This window comes from Aythya fuligula, chromosome 1, assembly GCF_009819795.1.
Source record: "Aythya fuligula isolate bAytFul2 chromosome 1, bAytFul2.pri, whole genome shotgun sequence".
Lineage (NCBI taxonomy): Eukaryota > Metazoa > Chordata > Aves > Anseriformes > Anatidae > Aythya > Aythya fuligula.
This window is the reverse complement of record NC_045559.1, coordinates 188868150-188893711: the sequence shown is the minus strand read 5'-3', so window position 1 is coordinate 188893711 and position 25562 is coordinate 188868150. Positions and strand designations below refer to the sequence as shown.

Below are 25562 nucleotides of genomic sequence, written 5' to 3'. Positions count from 1 at the left end.
TGAATAAAGCCTAAGCAAATTTCACATGACCTTTTGAATTCTGCCTTTTTGAGTCAAAACCCCAACCTAACAAACACTTTTTTAGCACTGTTAAGGTCTTGGGGTAGAACCTAAATTTACTGTGCGAATAGTGCAAAGATTCAAATAACCTAAGGCTTGTTAGGACACCTGCTTCTTTGACAGCTGGCTTGGTTCATGATTTGGCAATTAAAGCATCTAAAAGTTGTGAGAGAATATCAGTGTATTTAACTATACTTTACTATAGGTGAATTAAACAGAAATCTGGAATAAAGTAACCCCAAAGCTTCTAGAAAAGAAGAAGCCATTTTCAAAATCGGTCTCCAGCCCAGCCCTTGGGACGCCATTTCGCCCCAGCCCCACCTCGCCTCGCCTCAAAGCAAGAACATGGCGGCAGAGCCCGCCCGCCCGGGCCGCAGCGAGCACCGCCCTCCCCCTCCCGCCTCTCTGTGATTGGCTGAAAGGGGCAGGAGGGCTGACGAGACGCTCGCTGATTGGCGGCGAGGGGAGCTATCTTGGCGCGCGAAGGGCGGCGTGTGGCGGTGTTGCCTCGGCGCTGTGAGGAGGTGGCGGTCAGTGCCCGGCGGCCTCGGTGCGGTCCCGTTATAAAGCGGTGGGGCCCGCAGGGAAGGCGGCCGTGCTGGGGCTGTGCCAGCAGGAAACCATCAGGAAAGGGTCGTGAAGCCCGTACTGGTAAGGGTTGGGGTGTGTAGTGGGGTATCTGGGCAGCACGAGGCAGGTGGACCAGCCTTCTGTTAATCTCAAAAGATTTCTGAGGAAAACACACCTCACGAGAATTCCGCGTCTCTTTATTTTCCTTTCAATCCTTACAAAGGGAAGTAATCTGTATTTGCTTAAGTGAGGAAATGTGCACATTGAAGTAGGTCTGTCTCTTCTTTTTTTCCTTCTAAAGTCAGGCACACGATGAGTAGAAAGGACTTGATGGATGGCAGCAGTGAAGAGCTTACAAGAAGAAAATTGAAAGCTATAAGGCATGTAAATATTAAGACTACTTTAGTGATTTCATGTTCTTTCTGTTCTGCCTCTGTAATTTTTAGGAAGTAGCACTGAAGAAGCATAGAAGTAATGTTTGAATCGTGTGTTGCAGATGAGTTTTTATGTACTATGTATGAAGATGTACAGTAATGGCATGCATAAAGTTCTAAAATTTGGGAAAGGAAAGGTTGAACTTAGAGTTTCAGAGTTCTTGGTATTTTAGAATTTGGTAAAGGTTTAAAGAAAGATATTTTAAATGATTCTTGGGATGTTTTCAAATACTGGCTTATTAGGTTACCAGTATCTTCTATTGATCTAGGTATTTCACAAGTAAATAAGGCATTGATACATTCCACATACTTTTGGTTAAATAACTACATAAAACAAATGTGATTTAAATTGTTATATAGCCAGTTAGTGGTGGTTCTAGTGACTCTGAAAACTGGTTCTGGTTGCTTAAAAATTTCAGTATCACCTTCATGGGCAGTAAACTCAGTATCATGGAGGTAATGATCTGCCTTGAGTTAGAAGAGGATAATTATTCTGTGCAAGTGCTCTATGTCTCATTAACTGAACCTTTTTTCTGCATAATGTCATTTGGTAAAAAGCGGGTGAGCTTAGTTCTAAGAGCTGGGAGTTAGAATTCATGTTTGGTTTATGTCCCTAAAGATTTTAAACCTCTACTTCTATTTCTGAAGGCAGTGCCTTAAGATACTGGAAGAGGACTTAACAGAAGAAAGTCACAGAAGTGATCTGTGTCGTATATTAAATGATACGAGTGTGAAAGGTGAGATTTTTGGTTCTTGACTTCTATTGCCAGCAATTCTGTTTTGTGCAATATTCACTGTTCCAGGTTTCTCACTTAAGTTTCAGGTGGTCTCCCAAAGATAATAAACAAGCTGCCAAACTTGATTTTTTTTTGCTTGGTGGTTTGTAAAATTTTGAGTATCTAGTATCTATGGAGGCTTTATGAAAACTGTTTTTTCCTGCAATATAGCTACACATTTTCAATGTGTTTTCTTTGCCTTTTTGCCTTCCCTTCCATGTGGTTTTCTTGTCCCTCATGTAGCAGCAGTATAACATACATATCATGCAAATAATGCCCTAAATCATTAAAGGTAGGTAAATTTTTGTAATTCTGTGTAAACTTTCATTATCTATATATCTGGGCTTACTGTTGGTGTAATGTATTTGTAGAAGACTGTTGTAGTGATCATGTATTCCTTTTTGTGTCACTAGTTAAGGTGCCTTTCAGCTTAAACACTCACAGTCGAGTGTTACCTGTGCTTGCTTTTGTAGAGATCAGTGATGGGGATGAAGAGACTGATTTTTCTGGTTCCTCTTCTACAGAGGTAGGTTGATGTAAATCTTTCTGTTCTGAAATCACTGCAGTGCTCCAAAATGGTATTACAGAATTCTCTAGGCTTCTATTGAAAGTGGCTAAAGCCTGGCTCTAGTCAGACAAGTGTGTGCCCTTTGTAGACTTGTGCTCTGCCAGCAAGTCTTTGCTAGCATTTCCAGCAGTGCAGTATCCCTGTGAAGTGCTCACCTGTTGTCCAAAGTCTGGTTTTAGAAAAATTTGTTTTACAATTATTGTCTTTTGTTGCTGACTCCATTCTAGCTTCTCATCTGCACATAAATGTGCAAAAAAGAACTGGTATAAATGTGTATTTAAAAAAGTCTCCCTGTCAGTTCCCAAGTAAAGAGAAGATTTCTCTAAAAGACAATTTCTGTTTGAACAGTACCGTGTGCCTTACGAATGTTTCTCTCTTTCAACATAAGAAAACTGCTCTGCTTGTGAATACTTCGTGTTACAGCATCCTAATGCCATTTTGGACAAACTGCATTTTTTTCAAGGTATTTTTAATGTAATCTGAAAGGTGGGGTGTGGCCATTCTGGTACTTCCATTGTGAAACTCAAATTCAGCTGCTATTGCAAAACACAAATATTCAAGGTAACTAAACCAATTCATTAAACTCTACTGAAGTTATTTCAGTAAAATTACTGAAAAATCGAGTTCACTGTTGCAGTATACTGGAAGCACTTACTAGTTTTGCGTAACAGTGGGGAAAAGTACTAAGAGCAAACAGGAAATTGCCATTCCATTTACTAGAAACACTATTGCAAGGATATGTTGACTACGAACTTCAGCTTGGAATCTGTTTTGTTGCACAACTGGTTGCTCAATCAACAGTGCTCGTTTTGAAGCTTGGCCTCATTGGAATATGTGGGGTGGGGGGTGGTTTGCTGAAGGTGAGAAGGGATTTGTAGGCTGTTTACAGTGGGAGTTCGATTTTACCCTGTATTTGAATTTGTTTTACTTTTCCCTCTGAATTTAGCCCAATTTGGATGTTAAACTTGGATTGAGTGGTAGCAGCTCAGAAGATCTAGGAAGGTAAACCTTCATAACTCAACTTTTTTATGTGGTTAGATGCCACACTGGGGTGGGAATTGACTGAGTAAGAAATTCCAGAAATTTCTCCAGCTGATTTTTTTGCTTCTATTTTTTAATGTGACTTAAACTTTACCAATGTGTTCTCAGGATGGCTGCCTGGTGCAACCAAAACACAACTTAATTGAGGGCATCAGACAAGCACTGAGGGCCTCCTGTGTTTCTAACATCTAAATATGAGTAGTATTTCATTGAAAGGGGGGGGGGAAACAGATTTGGTTTAACTTGAAATACTTGGGACTGAAGGTTTTAAATGCTGTTCACGGTAACTCTGTGATAAGGGGTCAGGGAGACAGAACCACTGAAACACCCTGTTGGAGGCAGTCCTTCCTACATAAAGTGCATCTCCAGCTGCTCCTGGCACCATTGCACCTACTGCTTAGGTAACCAATTACTAGAAATATCAAAATTAGATGCTGGCAAAGTTCTTTGGTATTGTCATATTACATTTACTTAGCTATCTAGGCTATGTGAACTTGAAGTCTTAAAGAGGGTGTGTTTCCCTTACTGTTGTTGCCATGGAGAGTCATCTTCATATAAATAAGAATAGTTCCAGGTAATTCTTAGGGTTTTGTTACATGAGTGTAAGGGATGCATGGGAATTAATCTTTTGTGATAGGTGTAGATAAGATGGTAAGACGTGTCAAAACTTGACCAAAATAAGGTAAATCTTAAGATTTTGTGTATGGGTGTCAGCTTGTGCAGCAGTGTTTGCCAAGTCCTCTCACAGTCCATCACACAGGAAATGGAATGTAGAAGAAACAACGCTGCTTTCTTACTGCAGTTTAGTTGTTCTTTGCAGGCTGTTTTTGTGAGGGTCTTGACAGCTGTTTACTATTACCATATACTTCATAAGAGAGCTGTGTGACCAGACAACAGAACTGAAGGGGCTTCCCGTATTGTTTTGGTATAATCTGCCTTCTATTAGAAGAACTTAAACAGCCTAGTACCTGATGGGATAGCTAAAAGAAAATACATGGGCAACAAAAGTGAATCTTGGAATATGAATGGGCATGCATTTTAGTTTCATTGGAGTGAAAAATCACTACTGCGTTGTAAGCTTTTGTTCCTGTCTTTTTTTTTTTAAGATGAATTGTAAGCTAAAATAGTAGATAATACAGTTGAATTTTAAGGTGATGCTGCTAGGAAGGGACCTTGACAAAAGAATGAGGTATGTCTAGAACATGGCCATGTAAACTGAACTGTTTTAAGAACAGTTGTGCACATGTGTTTAATGACAAATTCTGAAATGCTCAAATAGTGTATTTACATCTTTCAGGGAAGTATGTTTTTATTTAATGTGAGTGGGTTTTTCCTTAAAGTTCTGTTTTGCAGGCCTTCCAGTTCCAACACTGAAGAGAAAAATGTTCAGTGCCTGATTTCCTCAAATAGCTGTAAACCAGGTGTAGCTCCATCAGCAGACACGGTGTGTTAATATTGAATTTCTTTATGTTGTCACTTTTTTAGTAAGCATAATACTGCACTTCTTAAAACAAACCTGCAATCTTAACTATTAAGTGCTATTTTTCCATCCTGTTATGGGTTTGATGTACAACTATGGTGTTAACAAAATAATTTGACTAAAGTTTGTTCATTTTATTTAAAATGCTGTTCACACCCAACCAGGCTGTAGCTGAGGAAGACTGTTCAGCTGGCTGTGCTATCAGGTGTTTTGAACATAAAAATAAAAAGGTTTCACAGTATTTGATTTTGGGGTTTTCTTTTCAAATAGAAAACAACTGCAGGGCATCCTTAAAGCAGTCTAGTGGTTTATCAAGGCAACATGATGGGACAATGGATCTCTGAAAACATTGTTAGGTTTTCTAACATGATCTTCCTGAAAGAGGTTTGTGAAGTTCAAGGCAAAAAAATAAGCTGACTTATTGGAACTTTAAAACATGCAACAAAATGGAAATTAATGGAACATCCTCTGCCAGTCCCATGTTCTTGGATGGAGACTATCCTGTATGGTTACCTTGAAAGTATCTTAATTGCATATGCTTGTTTCCTAATACAGTTTTTGTTAGTGCCTGTTAAAGTTTGAAAATGGTTATTTTCTGAACATCTTTGGGAGATTTATCAGAAATCTGCATCATGTTACCTTAAACTTCAATATATTATGTTAATAAAATACTAAACCAAATCATCTGAAGTCATCTTTAGAGTATATCATGTTTGAGGTCATAAGCAGTCTTTTGATGGTAGTTGAACTTCTGTGAACAGAAGTTGTCTGTTTGAAAAAGTTGAGAATGAATGGTGTCGGCATCATGAGTTCAAAGGATGGAAAAGTAACTTCCACTGAGATCATAGTCTAATCTTGATGAGCTTCTGCTTCCTTTTTGTGTTTTTCCATTTTTTCTCCAGAGTACTTTATTTGTGGCTGGTGACTTCAAAGTCTGGCAGGATCACTTCTTAGATCACTGGATGAGAATATCCATGTTTTGAAAGGATATTTGTCACTGACCATAATGATAACCATGAAGTAGATGGGTTATGTTACTTCATGTGCTTTAACCTTATGTCTCCTTATATTTTGTATCTTCAGGTTGGGTGGCATCAGAATTTGTAACTTGGAGGTTAACTGTGCTGGGCAAAACACTTAGAGGGTTTTCTGCTCTTAATTTTCTCTTGAAGAGGAGACAGTTGATCTGAGCTGATCAGCTCCATTAGTTGTGTATCTGTTCTAGAGATGAACGTATTAACAAGCATCTTAAAAAAAAAAAAAAAAACAACTCCAGATCATGCTGTGGCAGCACTTTCATCCACCTATCTGATTGTTTGATCAGAGGCAGAACTGTTCCAGGTTTTCAAATTTGAGCTGTAACTTTTCTTTAGCTTGTATTTCTTAACTGATAAGTAACCCTTTAGAAATGAAGATATTTGCCAAAGGCAACTTAACAGACATGTAATGGAAGTGGGTTTCCCAATAGTGACAGACTTCACTAGCACCAGCCCTGACTCTGAGGCATCTTCAACTGATGATGATCAGTTAGCGAAATGCCAGCCCTCTTAACACTAACTTTAGTAATGACAGTGGTGGAAGAACACACTTATGTGTATACATTTGCTTCTATTCCAGTTCATACCGGAGTATTTCACTCTCTTGCATCAGCATTACACTGAGTTTTAACAGTTCCTTGCAGTTTTTTTCCCCAAGTAAAACTCCTAAGTGCAGCATGTCTATCTAAGCCACAGAATTTCCTTTATTCTCTCCTGCATGCTTTCTTTGCTTTTTATTTGGAACTTTGTCCTGTTTTTTCTGTATGCTTCCTTTGATTCTGTTACTCTTTTGTGTATGCATGCAAATATTTATGTATTTAGCAAAATCTGATACAGAGTCAGTCAGATACTCCAAAGTAATGTTCTTAGCCCACCTGAATTATGTTTACAAGCTATTCCATGCCTGTTAGCAGCTGTGGAGCTAGTCAGAGACATCTGAAGTTCACCAGGGTCACCTACCTCAAGTCTGTCAAAATTGGAACTGTGTATAGCCTATTTTTCCAATCAACTTGCTTTCATTCCCCAGGAAAACAAAACTCTGGAAGGCATCGATGAAGCTTTGTGGATTGGTATTTGTAATCTCAGCCGCTTGCAAGATGCAGATGAGGTAGGTGAAAATACTGAAATCCTGAAATGTTATGTGCTAGCCTTGATTAAAGCTTTTTGTCTTGAGTACTCATGGAAATGTACTGTTAAAGGCACTAAGAGCATGTTTAAACTTCTTTACTTCAGCAGTTTGGACTGTTTCTGTGCATACACAGCATGTAACTCTGGACTGTGAGGAGTACCTGTTCCTAGGTATATCTGTGTATTAGACATAACCATGTATAAGTAAAACTTAAAGTACTGAGCTTGTTTCCTCAGATCAGGGTGAAATCACACTTGCTTTTGCTTTGGCAGCTAAGTTAATTTGTGTTTTCTCTTGCTTCTTGGATTTAAAGGTAGAAAAGAAAAGCTGTTACGGCTCGCATTTGTCTACCATTTTACATTCCATTTGTATTCTAAGGTACACAGGCATGGAGGTGTTTAATGATTTTACTTTAAGCTTTTGGATCATTCTGTTTGGCATGGAGAGTCACTAAAACCCATTTTCTACTCCCTTTCTAACTTGTTTTGTTGCAGTGGCTGATCTGCCAGTTAAGCAAAGTTAGGTTAAGTACCTGCTTCGGATACTAACTGCGTCTTGTAAAATCCTTGCATTTCAACAGCTCCAACAACTCATGCATTTACAACTGGGGTCTTCTAACAGCTTGTCAGCAAAGACTGAGTATTGCCAAAGCAGTTGTATTTCTGAGATTTTTTTTCCCCAATAATATCTTCATTAGATGTAGCTATAGCAACAGAAACCACCTGCTTAGCTGCAGGAATAAACTTACTTCTTTTTCTAGGTGCTCACAGTTAGTTTAAACAGTAGGAACCTTAGCTTGCTAACTACCTGTGTGTGGTGCTGTGTTAGAATGTCATGAAGAAAGTGAGACAGTGGGCCCAAGGTCACAGGATCCCAGGATGGCTGGGGTTGGCAGGGACCTCTGGAGGTCACCTGGTGCCAGCCCTTCCCATGGAGGGACACCCAGAGCAGGCTGCCCAGGCCCACGTCCAGGCGGCTTTTGGAGCTCCCCAAGGAGGAGACCCCACAGCCTCTCTGGGCAGCCTGTGCCAGGGCTCCCTCACTCACACAGCACAGCAGTGCTGCCTGGTGCTCAGGCGGAACTTGTATTCCAGTTCCTGTTTTTTGCCTGTTGTATCTGGACACTTCAGTGGCCATGAAAATCCAGACAGTGCAAGCTGACTAGAAGTTAAAGAAAACAAAATGATTAATGATCTATAGCTATTTTTCCATTGTATTTGTGTAACGATCCTCTGATTGGTTTGCTCTCCTTTGTACCAATCACAGCACAGTTTAGTGTTAATTCCTCATGCTGGAGTGTTCATCACTGCCTGGCTATTCTTTGGTTCTATTCTATTTTTTGAGTTTAAAAAATCATGAATAAACATGTTCACTCTATACTGAATGGAATAGATGCTGAAGTGCTTCGAATTGAAAATGAAGCAGGAAGGAGACAAAGTTGCAGAAACTGCAGATAGAAAATTTGATGAGCTTGTAACTTCTGTCCTGTCAAGGTAATGTTCTCATCTGTGAGATAGGGGCAATGGGTGAGTTACTCAGATAAAAAGAATAACAGTCCAGGATTTCTTACTACAGTACTTCATAATACCTGTATTTAACTCTTACACAGTATTTGTTCTTTCATAGTGGTATCTAGTTCTTGAAGCTAGCTTGTGTGGTTGGAAACCAGTAGCATGTTCAGCTTCTGCTTTCAAAGAAAATCTCAGAATAGCATTAATGACTTTTTTCCTGAAATAGCTTGGGGGGTGGGGGTGATGCTGCCACTAGGGGAATGATCAGTTTAAGGAGAATAACTTGAAGAATAAAGGCTTTCTGCAAGTGTTCAAACTGAAAAAAAAAAAAAAAAAACATTCTTTTAAAGAATATTTGTCTTCAGCTTTTTATACATTAAAGCAGTACTTTAAGCAGTGCATGTCTGTTGCAAAGCTTAGTAGTACAGAAGAGCCTCTGCAAGGGGCATCTAATCTTTAATCCAACCATTAAGCTTATTTTTTTTAGGAGTTGGACTTGATGATCCTTGTGGGTCCCTTCCAACTCAGGACTTTCTGTGATTATCAGCTGGATGCATATGGAGGTACCTGTAGGCCTCAGTGGACGTGTTCTTAAAGTTTCTTCACAGAAAAAGGTTCACGGCTGTGAACTGTTCTGCTTCCCCTGATTTATCTTAGCTTTCTGTGCTGTCTGCACCTAACTATAAGAATAATGGTATTTCTGTGAGATGCATCCACTTTGTGGTATAAGTGGCAATTGTACTTTGTAGGCAAAGTTGGAATTTGCACTGCTGAGTGCTTACTGAATTCTGAAAAGTAATGTTTTTTTTTTTCATACAGGAAAAAGGAACTGTGTGCAGAATTGGTGGAGAGCATCAACAACTACAGTGCTGATGTTGCAAAAGCTAAGCAATTAATTGAAGAGAAGAAAAAAGGCTTGAATGGTGCCGTTAGGATAGCAAGGGAATTAAAAATTACACCTTCTGTAATAACCTACTGTGATCTGACTCAGGTAGTTACTGTGAAATTTTTGTGAAGAACAAACTCATACTTGTATTGAAAGCTTCCATGATGGTTTTTTAGTTCGATTTAAATATTGAAATTTCTACAGTCATGTACTCTGCCAACCCATCTCTACACATGCACTGCCAGTCTAAATTTGGCCTTGGTCACAAATCAGTCTTGTGACTCTTTTTAAACAAAAAAGGTGGGCCTGGTCTCAAATAGCTTGCTATTGGCAATGGCAAATGGAGGGGAGTGACAGGAAACTGAGCCAGTAGTGTGTGAAAGGGCAGTGTTCTCAAGATCTTAGGCTCAAGTCTTCCCCATTGTAAAGTTCTCCAGCCTTCACACTGAATGAACGACACCAGAGTTCAGTCTGTTCTCCTGGTCCAGGCCTCTGCTTCTATGTTTGTTCCCTGTCATAGCCTCTACTTATAGGAACATGATACCTGCTGTACTGTATCAGAGCAAAGCTCCTGGCACTGAGATAACCTGTCTGTGTCAACAGAGAAGGTGCTTGGAGGAAAATCTAAGAACCTGGGCATGTAGAGGTTAAGGGTTTTCATTGTGTATGTGTGTACATCTGTATTTTGCCATATGTGGTGACAGCTTGTTCCATGTTCTGGTACTTGTAATGAGGTGTGTATAGAGTTGTTCCCTCTGTCATTCTAAGTCTGTCACCTGGCTCTTTGATTTGGAGGCTTTGTAGTCCTTGTGTTAAGAAAAAAAAAAGTAACAATTGGTCACCAGCCATTCTTGCATGCAGCTTGATTTTTTAAACTCATGTTTCCTGCAGTCACTTACTGCTTTCTATGTGAAGAAACTTGATCTCTCTCATCTGACCCAGGAAGGAATTCCAATCCCTCCTTTCTTCATGCATTTGTTTGCTCAGTGTGAACTCTGGAGGCTGGTGCCCACCTTTTTGTTCAGAATTTACCTTCCCAGTGGCTGTTCATGTAAAAGGAAATGTCAACTCCTGCTTCTAGTCTCATGCTACAGCTACAAAATACCACAGTGTTAAAGCCTTGTCAGTGCAAGACATAACTGACTATATAAGATTAACAGTTGGCTATTGGCTGTTAATGAGTAAACGTTTTGGTAGAATTAAATGTTATACTCAGACCGTCATATCATAGTTAATAGGCACCTGCATAATTCTCTGTGTATATTGCAGACTAAGACTGCGCTCCTTAATTTCAGGTTATTCATGATTTGAAGTTGCCGGTTGATGCTGAGCTCTCAGCAGTGAATAGTTTGAAGGAAAAAACATCTCCAAGGTAAATGACTGGAGTGGGAGGTATACTGGCAGATAAATAGGTGTGCTTGTTATTTTAATTACAAAAGCTGTCTGGTTAACAGTTAAGTGGCATTAATTAAGCTGCCTGGCTTAAATAGTTCTGAAACTGCTAGTTCAGGTGTGTACAAACATACTGCTGAAAAGGCATGATTGCCTTCATCTGAGGTGTCAGGAGAAAGCACAAAATTTGATGCTATATAAGCAAATACATGCATTAATATATTCTGACAGACCTGTGCAACTTCTAAACACTCTTCCAACTAGAAAGTAGGGAAAATGTTGGTTTAATTCTTTTTAAATAAAACTTTTTAACTTCAACAAAGACACCAGTATGTAAGAAGAAACTCATGGTGGTAGGTTAAGATGCAGAAACTCAGTAAGTAATGTAGAACCACTCTGTATGAGAAGTAGAGCAAGAGGCAGGAGAGTTCTAAGTGTGAATGTGAAAACAAATGAGCAACCAAATCGATTCATAGACGTGGAGAAGTGAAATTAGAGTAGCTAATCACATATGACATGGAGTAAAAGATTGAATTTTGTGCTGAAAGACATGTATCACACAAGACATGTTTGATATATAGGTGTCATACATCAGTGATACAGGTATTTGTAATGTTTCTTCTCTCGAGATTTCTCCTGAACACTGATGAGATCACATCTTTTTTAAAGAATCTGGGGAAGATAGAATGGGGAGCATCTGGATAGTAAGTATTTCTTAATGAAGAGGAACAGGTACAGTAATTCAGTGTTTATTAATAGTTAAATACTTATTGGAGACTAAATTTTTAAAAGTCCATGCTTATTTTTTGTGTAAAGAACCAAAACTTTTTTGTTAAATGCTTGTGTTAGCATTCCAGTTGATTCATTTCAATTTTACTTGTTTTTCACTTAACTATATTCCCTAGTTTTTATGCTGTTTTATGAGCTTTAACGTTGATCGATAATAGAAGTGTTTATCACTTTGGCATATGAAAATTGGTTCATGAAAGTGTAAATCTCAGATCAACGAATACTGGAATTTGTAGTATTCCAGCTTCATGATCTAAATACTGAGCATGTATGCCAGAACAGGTGACATCAAAAAGTTAAAATTGCTTTCATATTTGTCCTTTTCATTTTTTTCCTGTGCTCTTAGACAGAAACTTGAAAAATGGAATGGAGTTGTTGTGAAGGCTCTTCTGGTCAGCACTGGTTATGTTAAAAAGATTTACTGACTGTAACTGTCAGTAGTAAGACATCTAGCATGTCTTTTTTTTTTTGCGTGAACATCTCACACTACTGATGTTTTTCAAGTGCTTTGTGTTCATACCTGTGCTGTCTGATTATTGAAGCAGGGACAATTCTGTGTACTCAGCTGTGCCCAAGAACGTGTACCAGTTCTGTGCCAATTCTTTCTAGGTTTCAGAAATCCTGTGCTGCTGTCTTGGTATTGGAAAAACTACATAATACAGTTTTGTTTCAATGAGCTTTCACGAGGTGTTTTCAGAACAGTGATATTTTCTTAATAAAACCTCTGGTTTGACTTGTGTGCTTCTCTGAAAACAGATTGGATTAATGTGTCTAAAAATAAACCTTTTCCCAAATACAGTGAAGATAATGGACAGAATGCTCTTAGCCTTGGTGACAAAAAAGAAATGCCAAGCTCTGATACTCAGCTCTCTGTAGACAATACGATTCCACCACCTTGCAGAGAAAGTAAAATAAAGGCTCGGGTGAATAAACCTGGTGTTCGCAAAGCAGTGAAAAATGTGCAAGTACAAGAATCACTTGCTGTGGTACCTCATCAGAACACTCCTGCTCCACCCAAGAGCCCGTCCAGCCCAGATGTCATCATAGAAGAAATAATTGAAGATGACCTGGAAAGTAAGTTCCTGAATACCTGATGCTTACAATGTTCAGATGGCAAGCACAATGTTACTTACGTTTGTAGTTAGCTTAGTGCAAGCTGTGCAGTGATAACTGTATTGTACTTTATTTTCCTTTGAACTCCTGTAGTACATCTTTCACTTCATTTAGCTTGCCTTAGGGAAGATGTTTCTCACAAGCTTTTTCATGTCTGCCTGGATGGTTCTTCAAATCTCTTAATCATTAGTCCCCTTCAGAGTGTGTCATTGGCTCTGTTCTTGCAGTTTGCTGGGCTTCTGCATCTTTTGAAGGCATTGTCATACCTTACCTGGCAACAGCAGTTAAGTTCTTCAGCTTGTTAGCTTTTCCCAGGGCAGTGTTGGTATAGCTCACAGGTCCAGCCAGTGGTACTGCCCCTCTGGTTGGTGCTCGACAAGACTGGATCCAGAGCGCTGTGCCCAGTCTTGGACCCTGCAGTACTGGCAGTCAGCAGCACACTGGAATGAGTCCTCCAAAGTCCTCCAAGGTAGAGTCCAGGAGGTGGCAGGGCAGAAGGCATTAGGAATAACTCGGAACGTGGAAATAGCACTTAAGGGGGGAAAAAGAGGACTATGGGGGGTGGTCAGTGACCAGTGCACCTGTAATGAGAAGAGCAACATCTCTGCTTGGAGTGGGTACAAAAGTAAGCTCAATAGAGTTGTAGGGAAGTTGGATTTTTCACATTCTCCAGTTCTATTAAAGTGGATGAAGCCACTTCAGAACCAACAATGGCTGGCTTTGACAAGAGCTAATACTGTGGTACTTCAGCTACTGCCATACCTGCTTTGAAATAAAGGAACAACTCAGGGAACTGGTAATTTACTTCTCACTCACAGAAGTCTGAAGAACTAATGAACTGTTCCTTGATCTTGTGAGGACTGTTGTTCACCCTGCTGTTTTTGTGAGGGGAAAAAAGTCCCATCAAACATTTCTGCCTGGAAAAAGATAGAAAGGCTTCATTCTTATCTGGTGATGGATCTCACTCCTTTGGCACACACCTACTGTTGTGGTACTAAATGAAACCTAAGTGGGTTCAGATCTGGTTGGGTACCAAGAGAGCATTTCAAATGGTTTGCAGTTTAAGTGGGAGGGTCCTAAAATATTTTTTTTTTAAAAACAACTTGATAGTACAGATTTATGTTGCATTTAGTAGCAAAGAAGTTAGTACTAATTAGGGATTGAGTCTGCAGTCTGTTAAGATTGGGTCAGGATTAGGATACCAAATGCACTTCAGAAGTGCTTATGGAAAAATGGACTGTAGTTTGATAATGTATTGAGTTTTATGTTTCAGTTAAGCAGAAAACATCAGAGTGGAAAACAACTATACTGATGGCAGATCTTCAGGAAAATTGATCAGTGTTTGTGGTGATCAGTCTGACTGCTGAATACCTTTTCATAGACTGGAAAAGAGCAACACTGGTAGATGCAATTGCTTTCCACCTCATGATAAAGATGTTGCGTTATTCTCACTGACAAAACAACCTTGTTCTTTGTCTAAGGCCAGGGAAGGGTTTGTTCCTAGAGGCTATTCTAGCTAAGCCAGTTAAGTTCTGTGTCTGGGCTTGATGCGATTCTCCTAAAGCAAAGATGTCCTGAACTGTTTAGTATTGAATAATAGTGGTTTCTTTGGTGCACTTCAGCACTTAATTGTAAATTTGAGCCTTTGTTCAACATGTGTTGATAGCTTTTTTCCAAAAGTTTTTATGTGCTGTATGAGTGAAAGATCTGGCCTCTCTACAGGACCTGGACTTAAATAATCACCTGGTCTGAGCTGATGGCAACTTCTCTGTCCATAGGAATAATGTTTGCAAAGATGGAAATGTGAAAAGTTGGGATAATGGTGATCTCCTTTATGTTTTTGTTCAGTGTTGTTAATTCATCCCATGTTTGTCAAGGAATATTCGTGTCTTCAGATCCTAGTATCTATTTCTCAATAAAGGAGTTGTTGCCTGTGTTAACAATCTGTGCTCTCTGAAACAACAGAAATCATGAAGCTTGCTGTCTTGTATTCACACTGCCTTGAATTCAGGATAAATTTAGGTGCTCCTGTCACTCAACACAAAGGATTTTAGCATGTGCCATCTACCTGTTGTTGCTCAAATGATGTCATTGCAAGGGCAGATGAGGTGGTAGAGGAAAGCTTTTAGATCAGGCACCAAACGAGGGGCTGTAGATCAGTGGGCATACTCGGTCTGAAGCATGGAAGGCTACAGAGGGTTCCTTCCAAAAGCACTCATTCCTGGGGTGCTTCTGTCACATTGCATGTAGGAGTGACAGGCTTCTCCCTGAGCTTACTTTTAAGTTTTTTTTCCCCAAGTAGTTGAAATGTGACAATAAGACAATAAATTCCTTCAGCTTGCAATGAAGTTTTCACCTATTTATGCACATATTCAAAAGCCTTAGGTACAGGGTAAGCTTATTTAAAGGCGAAGTGAATACTGGAAGGTTGTAATATTAAAGTGGGAGAAACTACCACCAGCAGTGACATGGGGCTACTTAGAGGAGGCAGGTGACATTAGTGGCCTTTCCAGCTGCTTGTACCTGGGTGAAGTATCATTCCTGGAGCTCTGCACATCTGTTGAAGCACCATACACCATTGCTGATTCTCAAACATGAGAACTGCCAAAGCATTTAAGCAGTTGAGAGGATGCCTGCTTTGGTGTAAATAGATGCTGTTGGAGTCTTCCAGGAGGGCATACGCACATTCATCCCAATTTTGTAGAGTAAATACAGATGTTGTCAGTGCTGCAAGGGCAGAAAACCTCTTACCTAATGTCTTACCTAGTGTGAGACAGATGCACTCTCACAGTGGAGAGTGCAGATTGCCAGTCCATCCTGAGTTCTTGTTTCCTCTGTGTTCTTGTCAACAGATAGTGTGGGATTCTTCCATAATGAAGTTGTTTAACTTCAGCATGTTCTTTTTCTCATTACTCCACAAACATACTGGGTTTAACAGTCTGTGGTTGGTCACTTGGAGAAGGTGGGGATGATATGTAGGAGCATTTGTGGAAGCCTATGTTGTGTTGAGGGTGGGGTAAATTTCTTGATCCAGCTGTCTAAAAGAGCATATTCAATAATCTCAGTGGACTTTACGAAATGGTCAGAAAAATCCTTCAAGAAGCAGTGTAAAATGAGTTAGGCCTGTCTTCAGTTGTCTTCATGATAGGATTGTAACACTGGATTTAGTATGTGGGCTGGCCATTTATACATAGCCTCTGCATCTATTTCAGTACATCTATTTCAGTCACACCAGGTATGAAAATGGTTACACACAAAAAAAGATAGCAAATTTCCAGCTGGTCTGTGCCAACCCCAGAGAGGGCCTAGGAAGCAAAGTGGGGAATTAAAAGCATAAATATTTGTGTCCATGAAATGCCCCGGACTTTTCAGATGTGTGGGTACAATGAACTTGACCCATCACTAATTAATCCATGCTATTGAATTACAGTAATACTTGTCAAAGGAGCTCCTTGCCTTTTAATCCAGGCATCCTTGGAGTCAGCTAATAGTTACTCTAACAGACCTTGGGAAGGCTTTCAAGGATAAGTTAGAGGGGCAGGGATGCGAGCACTAGCCTTGTTTTCCCCTCAAGTCTAATTATTGGCCATCCTGATAGTAAAGCCCTTACCTGCAGAGCTGGGCTCTCCTTGCAATGACCTGGTGTCCTTCAGCTCGCGTACCCAGATGTGTATAACCCCAAAATCCTCAGCAGAACTTGAGTGGTAGCATGTGATACAAACCAATACTGTGTAGTAGCATGATGGGTATGAGTGTTAGGAAGTTTTTATCAGTCTGCAGTGTTAATACAATATGTGTAACCTCTGTATCGTGCTTGCTGCTTTACTGCATATGTGTAAATAATCACCTAATCTAATTGACTAAACTTCTCTCCTAAAACAATAAACAGAGCTTTCCCCAGAACGCCACAATGAATGGAGGAAGAAACTTTCCAAGAAGGAAACACGTTCTGAACACAAAGCTGGTTAGTGATTTTCCTGTGTAGAAAGAGATTCTGATTCTAGAGATTCTGGCTAGTTAACACATACTTGTTGGTGTGTAAGAGCAGTCACCAGGCTCCTGAATTCCTTCGAGTTCACATTAGTCTGGAAGGTGCTTATACTGCTCATGTCATTAGCACTAGCAGCGTAACTTAGCAGAAATGCTCCCTAATCAGCTCTCCTTACCAACGTAAAAATTATCCCACTTTTGACATTTGTTCTAGAATGACTTGATTAGAAGATGTAATACGCTAAGTCCCAAGCAACTCTCAGAAACTCAATATTGGCAGTGTCTCAGCACGTGGTAGATACGTGATGTGGTGGCATCAGCGCATTAGCTTTCAAATAACTTGTACATTCACTAGCTGCTTTGTCAGAGTTGTGGCACAGTAGTAGGGAATGTAAGCAGTTTGAGTTCGTAACTTCTGTGGAAGTACATCATAGAGAAATTCTAATGCCCATAGTGAAGTTGGACTGTAGAGTTCGCTGCCGCTTCGTTACAGTGCAGAGTTTTTGTGGATAAACATCAGTTATATCTGAGCCTTCCCAGGCTCTTAAGTTTGGGCTTCTGTCATGAATACACTATGAAAATCAGATCCCAGAGTTGAAATTATCATAGAATTGTTTGCTATGATCAGTTTTATTAGTAATATGCTGAAATAAGTGTTCCAGAGCTTTATGGATTATGGAAAGGACAGTTCAAAGCCTTATCAGTGGTCTAGCAAAGTAAAATGCATGCTTTTCCTAGTCTACTTGGGACAAGCTAGAGACTGATGCAGTAACGCTGAATTGCTGTACAAAAGTGCTTAGGATTTCTGTTCTCAGAAGCAGCTGTATTAAGCTTTCCAGCTTACTTTCTAGGAGCTTTGTACTTCTCTGTTAAGTAGAGGGAATAAAAGCTCTGAATTACCTCTGTAAGTTCAGGAGGCCACTTTGTAAGTATTGAGACAGCCTTCAGTTTTGCAGGGTGGCTCAGAGGAGGTAGTTCTTACTCATTAAAAAGAACAAACTTAATCAGGAGGCAAATGTGTAACTCGCTTGAAACAAGTGCAAGCAGACTTCACATTGAAAGCTGTTTGAGGTAATGAGATATTACACGATTGCAACATAACTAATCCCATGTCTAATAGTGTCTCACTGGAGTCACTTGGACAGCGTTTGATCAGTGTGGTTTTTTTGTCTTGCTCAGGTTCAACAGAGCTAGTGTTTGTAAGCCATGTTGTAAATCCATGCCACTTCTATATTCGTCGGTACTCGCAGAAGAAAGAAGGTGCTTTTTTGGAGGAGAAATTGAATAAATTCTGTTGTTGTAAAAGTTCCTATTTCTTGCCTTCAGATGTTCTGGAACTAGGTAAATGAATCATTTCTAAATGCATGAGCTAGCTTAAATTACCATCCTTTAGTATATCTTCTTCAGTAAGGTTTTCTTTCTCTATTTCTTTTTTTCCTTTCCCATTCCTTTTCCAAGGAAAGTATTTCAGTGTATTCTGGAATCTACAATTAAAACTGTTTTGTAAAGTAGACTTGTATTAAATCTTAAAAATGGAAATTACGGAAACACAAAAAAGTTTCTTCACTAACTGGCCTTACCAAATCCAGTGTATAAACTAACAGCAGGAACACGCCTGGCTGTAAATGTTGATGTCTTCCAGTGTTAGGTGATGCTTGTTAGCTGCTAAGGTCTTTTTTTAGAATACTGATTGTAATGAACAGACTTGTTCTTTCATTACCTCAGTAAATTTGCTTTCTCTTATGCAAGCAACGTGCCACTTCTGGTAGGTAGATGGTTTATGTTTACAGTTCACTGACTGGATAGAAACCATTCTGCAAATAAAATGAAAGACAAAATAAGAATGTATGGCTAAGTAATTAAAAAAAAAATACTCGGCCTTACATGTTGACAATGTTACTTATTCCTAGAAGGTGTTCAGAAAAGTGATAAAAAGTATGTTACAATCCTGAATACAGAGCAGAATCAAAAATCACATTGGAAAGTATAGGTGGTTTTATTACAGTGTTTTTTCTGAATTTTGGAGATGAAAATTGAAAATTTTCAATTGAAAATTGATGAACATTGGGTATGTTATGCAGACGTAGGGAACTTGTGAAGTATGTATATTTTTGAATGTTTTGATGTTTGTGGAGTAGACTTTTTTTTCATACAGTTTTCTTATCTGACTTTGACAGAACTATTTGTGACTCGACTAGACTTTAATGGCATTTCAGTAAAAGGTATAGAAGGCTTACCAGAAATGATTTGTTAATATAAGCCAACTGTCTCCTAGCTGCACAGACATTGTGTAAATGAATGAGGGGACACAGATACTAAGACAAGGTTATTAATGTTTTTGTGTCTTTGTTTAGCAGCACTGATCTTACTACCTGTGTGGAAGATGGACAACAACGGAATGTCAGGCAGAACAGAAATAATACTTAGAGTGTAAAATATATATTAATTCTTAATTTAGGCTTTTTTTCCTTCCATGTAGGTGTTGAAATTTTCATAAAGAGCAAGGAAACTGGAATGTGGTGTCGTGGAACTATCACCAAACTAATCCCTGTAAAAAGTAAAAAAGAAGAGAAGCCTTCTGATCCAATAAGATACAAAGTTTGTGATGTGGCAGTGATGGAAGTATTTCTGATTGATGTTGGGAGTTCAGAAGCTTTAATTTTCTCAGGGTATGTTCACAAAGAGTTGTTCTCTGCATTTGTCCTTTGAGAGTTGACACTTAAGAGTTTTTCTGTTAAGAAACAGTCAGCAAATATGCTTCAGTAGCTTTTTTTTTTCCTCATTGGCAATAGGTATGATGCTGCTGAACAACCTGAACCTTCTCCTTTGCAAACTATTGAACCTGATGACATCTGCTTGTTTGTAAGGAAGCCAGATAAGAATATTGAGGCAGAACTTGGAGCTGTTCCTCCTTTAGCAGTCCAGTGTTCATTGAAAGATATTGTTCCCAAAAATGCAGTAAGTAAAAGTTGTCTCTGCTACTTCAGGAGAATTTTATTTATTTTAAGATTTACATTAAAGAATTTGAGTGCATAATGTACCACGATCTTACTCCAGTCTAAACAGAATAAAACTTACTAATACAGAGTATATTTTAAAGTATATGTGTATCTATTAAAAGATGGCTTGCGTTGCTTTAGTTGGAAAGGAAACAAACTTAACAGCAGTCTGCCTTTAGAAAGCCTCTGGGTTTATGCTCATACATTTCAGATTTTAATATCAGCTTGACTTAGTTTTATGCAGTTAAAATACTTAATGGTCTATCACAAAATGGTATTATCTTGTGTTGTCCTGGATATGAACTAAACAATCTGTGCTCTTAGGAAATACTGAATGCGCTTCTGTTCAGATGCATCCATGCTCACTTCCTTGTTTCTGTCTTCTTTGACTCTCAGATATCATCAGGACTTTTGTTTTCTCTCTAACAGAGTGAAAGTTGGGGAGAGGAAGCAAAGACAAACTTTTTAGGGATGGTCAATAATAAAGTTGTTCTAATGACCATATTTAGAGAAGAGAATGGCGTTCTCATTGTGGATTTGAAAAAACCTCCACATAATAAAATCAGCAGTGACATGCCCGTATCCCTCAAGGATGCGTTAGTTTTTTTGGACTTGGCAAGGTAAGTGTCATCTGGTCTATGCTCTTATGACAGAAATGATAATGGAGTAATGATAATGTCATAAATGATACTGGAACTTAAAAAGTGAAGTTGATTGAGCAAGTTGTTTTTGCAGTGTTCCGTGTGTTAGTGTGTGATGTGTTCATGTTCAACAATATCTGTTGATGCCCTTTTTTGCCTTCGCTAATAAACACTAAACATGTTCGTTTTCTCTAATCAGAACTTTAATTGGACAATGAACTTTATTTCAGAAAACTATCAAATCTAAATTTCTGTGTAAGTTTGAGAACAATGGTTTCTCCTTTTACCCCCATGTCATTCAGCATCCCCTGCTGAGAGAAAAGCATGCCAAAACCAGCCTTGTATCTTTGATTTGGACGGGAGGCAGTGACAGCCAGGCTGGTCACAGTAGGGTGGGTATAAGGGGGAGCTTGACGTTGGCATTGGGACAGAAGGGGGCTGTTTCGGAGGGACTAACAAAAGAGACAGGAGATAGAAAAGAACAGTGAGTGCTTTGGTGGTTATTAGGCTGATGGTAATGATATGTGGGAGATGACTTCTGCTGCATCTGCATTCCTCTGGTAATTGTTTTCCTCTCATAAGTGAGGGAAAGAAGACTTAAAAATGTCCTGTCAATATAGTGGGCTTCGCCTTTTTGGGGGGTAGAGAGGGGACAATTTAAATGCACATTTCTGTTTCCCAAATAAAATACTTAAAGGGGACAGCTGGCAGATATCTTACTACTGTGGTAGATTTGTTGGGGGAGAAATTAGAATTGGCTGTGCAAACTGCAAGAAGGAAAGTTCAAGCTGTTCACACAAATGTGGAACAAGTTACTTTTGAAATGTTTTCTTTCATTTTTTCATAGTAAAACTGACATACGAATATAAGTCTTCCTTCTCAGTCAACTTTGACAAAAATTACTCAAACTCTTTTTGTACCTTAGGTTTAAGTCACATCTTCCTAATCACTTAGAAAATAATACGGTCTTGCGGTATAAACCACCTAAGATACCAGAAGAAAAAGAAGTCTTTGTTGTAGTTTGCCACATAAATAGTCCGAGTGATTTCTATCTGCAATTGGTAAGTTTAGAAATGAGGTCTGTTTAAATAGAACTCTGTACAGGTATTTTTTTGTTGAGCTACTTGGAGTACACAACAAATGAGTTACAGTTTCCATTATTTTCTGATGTTAGTCGTCATAGGATTTCTGGAATTAACATACTAGATTAGCTGTAAGAATTCTAGATTAATCCTAATTAAATGCAGGAATTTCTGGAATGCCCTCAAATTTTTTGACAGTTTGCTTACATGGTTAATTTCCATGGGGGTGTGTGGTAGTTTGGTGTTAAGAATAGTGACTGAGCAGGGCAATATTCAATAATCTTTAGGGTCTTTAGTTACGAACACGTGAAGTGAATTATTCGTCAGTATGGGGGTAAGGAGTACAAAATACACTGCCAGAAATAATTTCCTTTAAAAGAACAAAAATACTGCTGAAAATTAAGAATTCTGATCTGTATGTGTTACAGAATGTTTTGTTGCTCTTAATTTAGGTAGATAGCCTGGATACTTCAGCTTTTCCAAAGAAAAACAAAGAGAGACACAAATACCAGGATAGCGAAGACTTGCAAATTGTCTGCCCAGTTGAAGGCCAACCCTGTATTGCAAAACACAAAGATGGGAATTGGTACAGAGCACAAATTACAGGTTCTGGTTCTTCTGCTGTAATGCTAAGTAACAAAATCAGATGTCCCGCTTGATCAGTCACCCATTGGATGTGAATAATGAATAAAAAACCAACCGTTACATCTATTAGGCAGTCATTCTAACAGCTAGGTTCATAAATTCAATACTGCTGATGTTTGTTGTATTTTTTTCTTACTCTGTGCTTCATATCCCTTGACGCAAAAGAAATGGTACAATTACTTTTTGGTATTGAAATTCTATTACATATTTTAATATTTCACATTAGCTTCAGCTACAGATTTGTCTATTATATCCAACCTCTGGTTGTAATTAGTATGGGGTAGTAATTCCTGTAGTAATTGCCAAAGTATTGGAGGCAGAGGGAGACCTCTAAGATGCCTGTATGGGCAGTGTACTTAATGTGCATGGATGTGTGCTTGCATGTCTCCTTGGCATGTAGTTAATATGCCAGCATCTCTTAAAATGATGAGATGTATCGGGTTCAGAATGCTTAAACTTAAGTCAAGAATCCAAAAGAGCTGACTCTTACATTTAAACAAACAAAAAAAAAATCATTAGCTTGTAGATCATGTGAAAATGTGATATTTTTAAAAGGGTGTAAATGTGGACTTTGCTTTGAAATTCTGATGATTTTGCTTGGATTTGATACTCCTTTTTGTTTGTAATAACTTGAAGATTTTGTCCCTGGATTGTTTTTCTTGAAGGGCTGCCACGTTCACAAGAAGTTGTGGTCAAGTACGTTGACCTTGGCAGCGTCGCTAATGTAACTCTTAAAGACATATGCAAAGCAGAAGATGAGATTCTCAGCTTTCCAGAAAAGGTAAGTTATTGCTCAAACTAACAACTGAAAATAAATAAAATGCAGATGGATGGAAAGGGAAATACAGAATTGCTAAGATTATCAAGTAAATGAAATGTCAATTAAGTGATGTCAGTTTCAATTGAAATCCAGTGTTACCTTGGGTTGGGGTGTGTATGTGGGTGTGTATGTTTATTCAAATACTTCCTTTTACTCCATCATAGAAAGCATAATTAATTTTCACATTGTAACATTTTCAAACAGTAATCTAATAGAACTGTATCTTTGTTTTAAAGCATTTGAAGTTGGGTATTTTCTAAACTTTTCGTTTGAAGGGAGTTTCCCCTCTTGGCAAGGAAAAAAATGGGTGGGAAAAAGTATTTCTGTCAAACAAAAAATGCACACAAGTTTAAAAAAAAAAAAAAAAACTTCTATTGTTCATCAGATAGTTCTGGTTGTCAATCCTAATTTTTCTAAGCTTTAAAACTTGATGTGTTTTTTGATAGGTTTTATAGCCTGTTTTAGGCCACGGAAGTAGTGACTGTTGTAACTAACATTGGCTGGCATCTTGTACAAAAAACAGGATTTAGCTGTTTATATTTTGAACAGATGTTTCTGGGAAGAGTTTCAACAGAAATAATTCAGCTGTTCTATAATGACAGCAAGGGAGAGGAAACACTGAAAATGGCAAAATGCTTTTGCTGTTGCAGGAACTTAAGAAATACTTCCTATCGCTATTAGGTTTAAGGCAAGTAGTAGAAAGATGCGCAGGCCTGCATTTGCTTGCATTGTTATGGTTTCATATCTCTTCAATTAAAAGAAAAAAAAAGGATTTAAAATCCTCTGAAACATGAATGAATACAACACTGCAAAACCGAGGATTCAGAAGGTAGGAGTATCAGAAGTGAAGCTGCTTGTGTGCAGGTCTGTCCTGTTGCACGTAAGCATTGTTAACTCTTAATACACGATCATGTATTCTGTAGACGTAAGTGTGAATTGGTTGTTACAAGAGATGTTAATTAGGCTGTTAAAGGAGAAGCCTATTAATGCAGTTTGCACTCATTTTAAATGACTTTGGTACTGCAGAAATAGTGCCAAAACTGGAATGAGAAGTGTTAAAGTATTGTTGGTTTTGGCATCCACAGCCCTTTTTGTCTAACAGTTATTTAACCTGTCAGTCAGTCTTATTTTCTTATTCCTGACTGCCTGTATCCTAAGAATATCTCCCAAACATGCTTATTTCCATTACCCTTATTTCCTTTCTCTTTTTTTTCCCAGCCTCTGTTACTCTTCTTACTTTTTGTGCAATAAACAAGAAGGAAGAAATAGTAATATTCAGTTAACTAACTTAAAATTGAGCTGTAGTATAGGTACCAAGCTTTGAAGTAAAGATGCTAAAGAGGAATTATTTTAAACAAAGTACTTCATCTCATCAGATTTGTCTTTTTTTTTTTTTTTTTTGTCATCATAATACCTTACCAAAACCTCCAAAAACCTCCAGAAGTTTTCTGACATAAGTTCTGTGGTGTTCTGGCATCTCTGTAAAATCCTTGTTGTAGTCACGTTAGGCTTAAATGTTTTAAGTTTGTGTCGCTACATTAAGTTAAGCAAAACAGGTTTAAAGTTTTCCTCTTAATCTCTCTGTAATAACCTTTGTTGTCCTCTGCCTCCAATTCTGTACCTACCCATGAAGGGAGGCAAGGAGAAGTAAGCTCTATTTCAGCAAGACTGTTACTGAGTTTGAGCTTTATGTCCATCTGCAGGCTACAGGGTTGGGGGACCATGTGGGTCTTAAGTCTGATCAAATGTTGTCGAATCCTGGTCATGCTGTCCTGCATGGGTGCAAAATCAAGGTGTTGTTTGGTTTTATTCTAATGGGATGTTATTGATACGTGATGGCAAATGGATAATTTGAGTTGTTTTTCAGGCAATCAAGTGTAGGCTGGCTTACATTGAGCCTTACAAAGCAGCAGATGAGTGGAACAGAGAAGCCACAAGAAGATTTGAAGAAATGACTGAAGATAAATTTATGGTGTGTTCAATTGTTGGTAAGTTATCACAAGTGTGTTGGTTTCTGCTTAAGTATTATTAAATGAACTCAAATATAGAAACATGTACTATTACGTCTTTGAAACGTTTATATCCGTACTTGTGATGGGTAGCCTGGAGTGTGCACATCCAGACATGAACTAACTGAAGGAGGTGTAAAAGACACAACCTCAGATGAAAGTTCTGTTACATCTCTTGTTGTGGGCCATGCTGGTGGAACAGGATTTAAATATCCTGGTTTATAAGATGACCTTGTTTCCAAAATTCCAGTAACCCTCAACAATTCCTGACTTTAATGGTAGCTGTGAATGTGATTGTTGTTGCTCTAAAACATCCCCAACCCCCAAAAACAAATTTTGATTAACATATGTATGCCTTAGTAGAACTTTTCTCAATACCAGTTATTGTTAATATGCAGGTAGTTGTTTTTCAATATGCACAGAACAGTGGTTTGGAGCCTATCTAATACTTGAAATTACATGCAGCAGTTGGTTTCTTGTAATTAGTGTCTTCTGATTTTACAGATGTGTGCAAAGCTAAACCTCTCTATCTTGTTGATGGCTCAGAATCAATTCTATAAATCATATGTAATTTCACAAAATTTGTTGCT

The 25562-nt window shown here is 38.6% G+C and overlaps 1 protein-coding gene across 1 annotated transcript in view; it reads left to right on the top strand.

Moving 5' to 3' along the window:
• Nucleotides 1–942: 942 nt before the first annotated feature.
• The window catches only part of RNF17 (ring finger protein 17), a 43196-nt gene continuing 18576 nt past the window's right edge, over nt 943–25562 (top strand). Inside the window, exons 1-20 of the mRNA XM_032207409.1 lie at nt 943–1010; nt 1713–1792; nt 2314–2366; nt 3355–3410; nt 4803–4893; nt 6994–7074; nt 8488–8588; nt 9426–9597; nt 10788–10864; nt 11514–11588; nt 12473–12747; nt 16688–16750; nt 17956–18117; nt 19256–19445; nt 19569–19734; nt 20205–20395; nt 21342–21481; nt 21955–22104; nt 22809–22924; nt 24831–24951. Coding sequence (XP_032063300.1) covers nt 943–1010; nt 1713–1792; nt 2314–2366; nt 3355–3410; nt 4803–4893; nt 6994–7074; nt 8488–8588; nt 9426–9597; nt 10788–10864; nt 11514–11588; nt 12473–12747; nt 16688–16750; nt 17956–18117; nt 19256–19445; nt 19569–19734; nt 20205–20395; nt 21342–21481; nt 21955–22104; nt 22809–22924; nt 24831–24951 — 2428 coding nt within the window. The remainder of the gene's footprint in view (nt 1011–1712; nt 1793–2313; nt 2367–3354; nt 3411–4802; nt 4894–6993; nt 7075–8487; nt 8589–9425; nt 9598–10787; nt 10865–11513; nt 11589–12472; nt 12748–16687; nt 16751–17955; nt 18118–19255; nt 19446–19568; nt 19735–20204; nt 20396–21341; nt 21482–21954; nt 22105–22808; nt 22925–24830; nt 24952–25562) is intronic.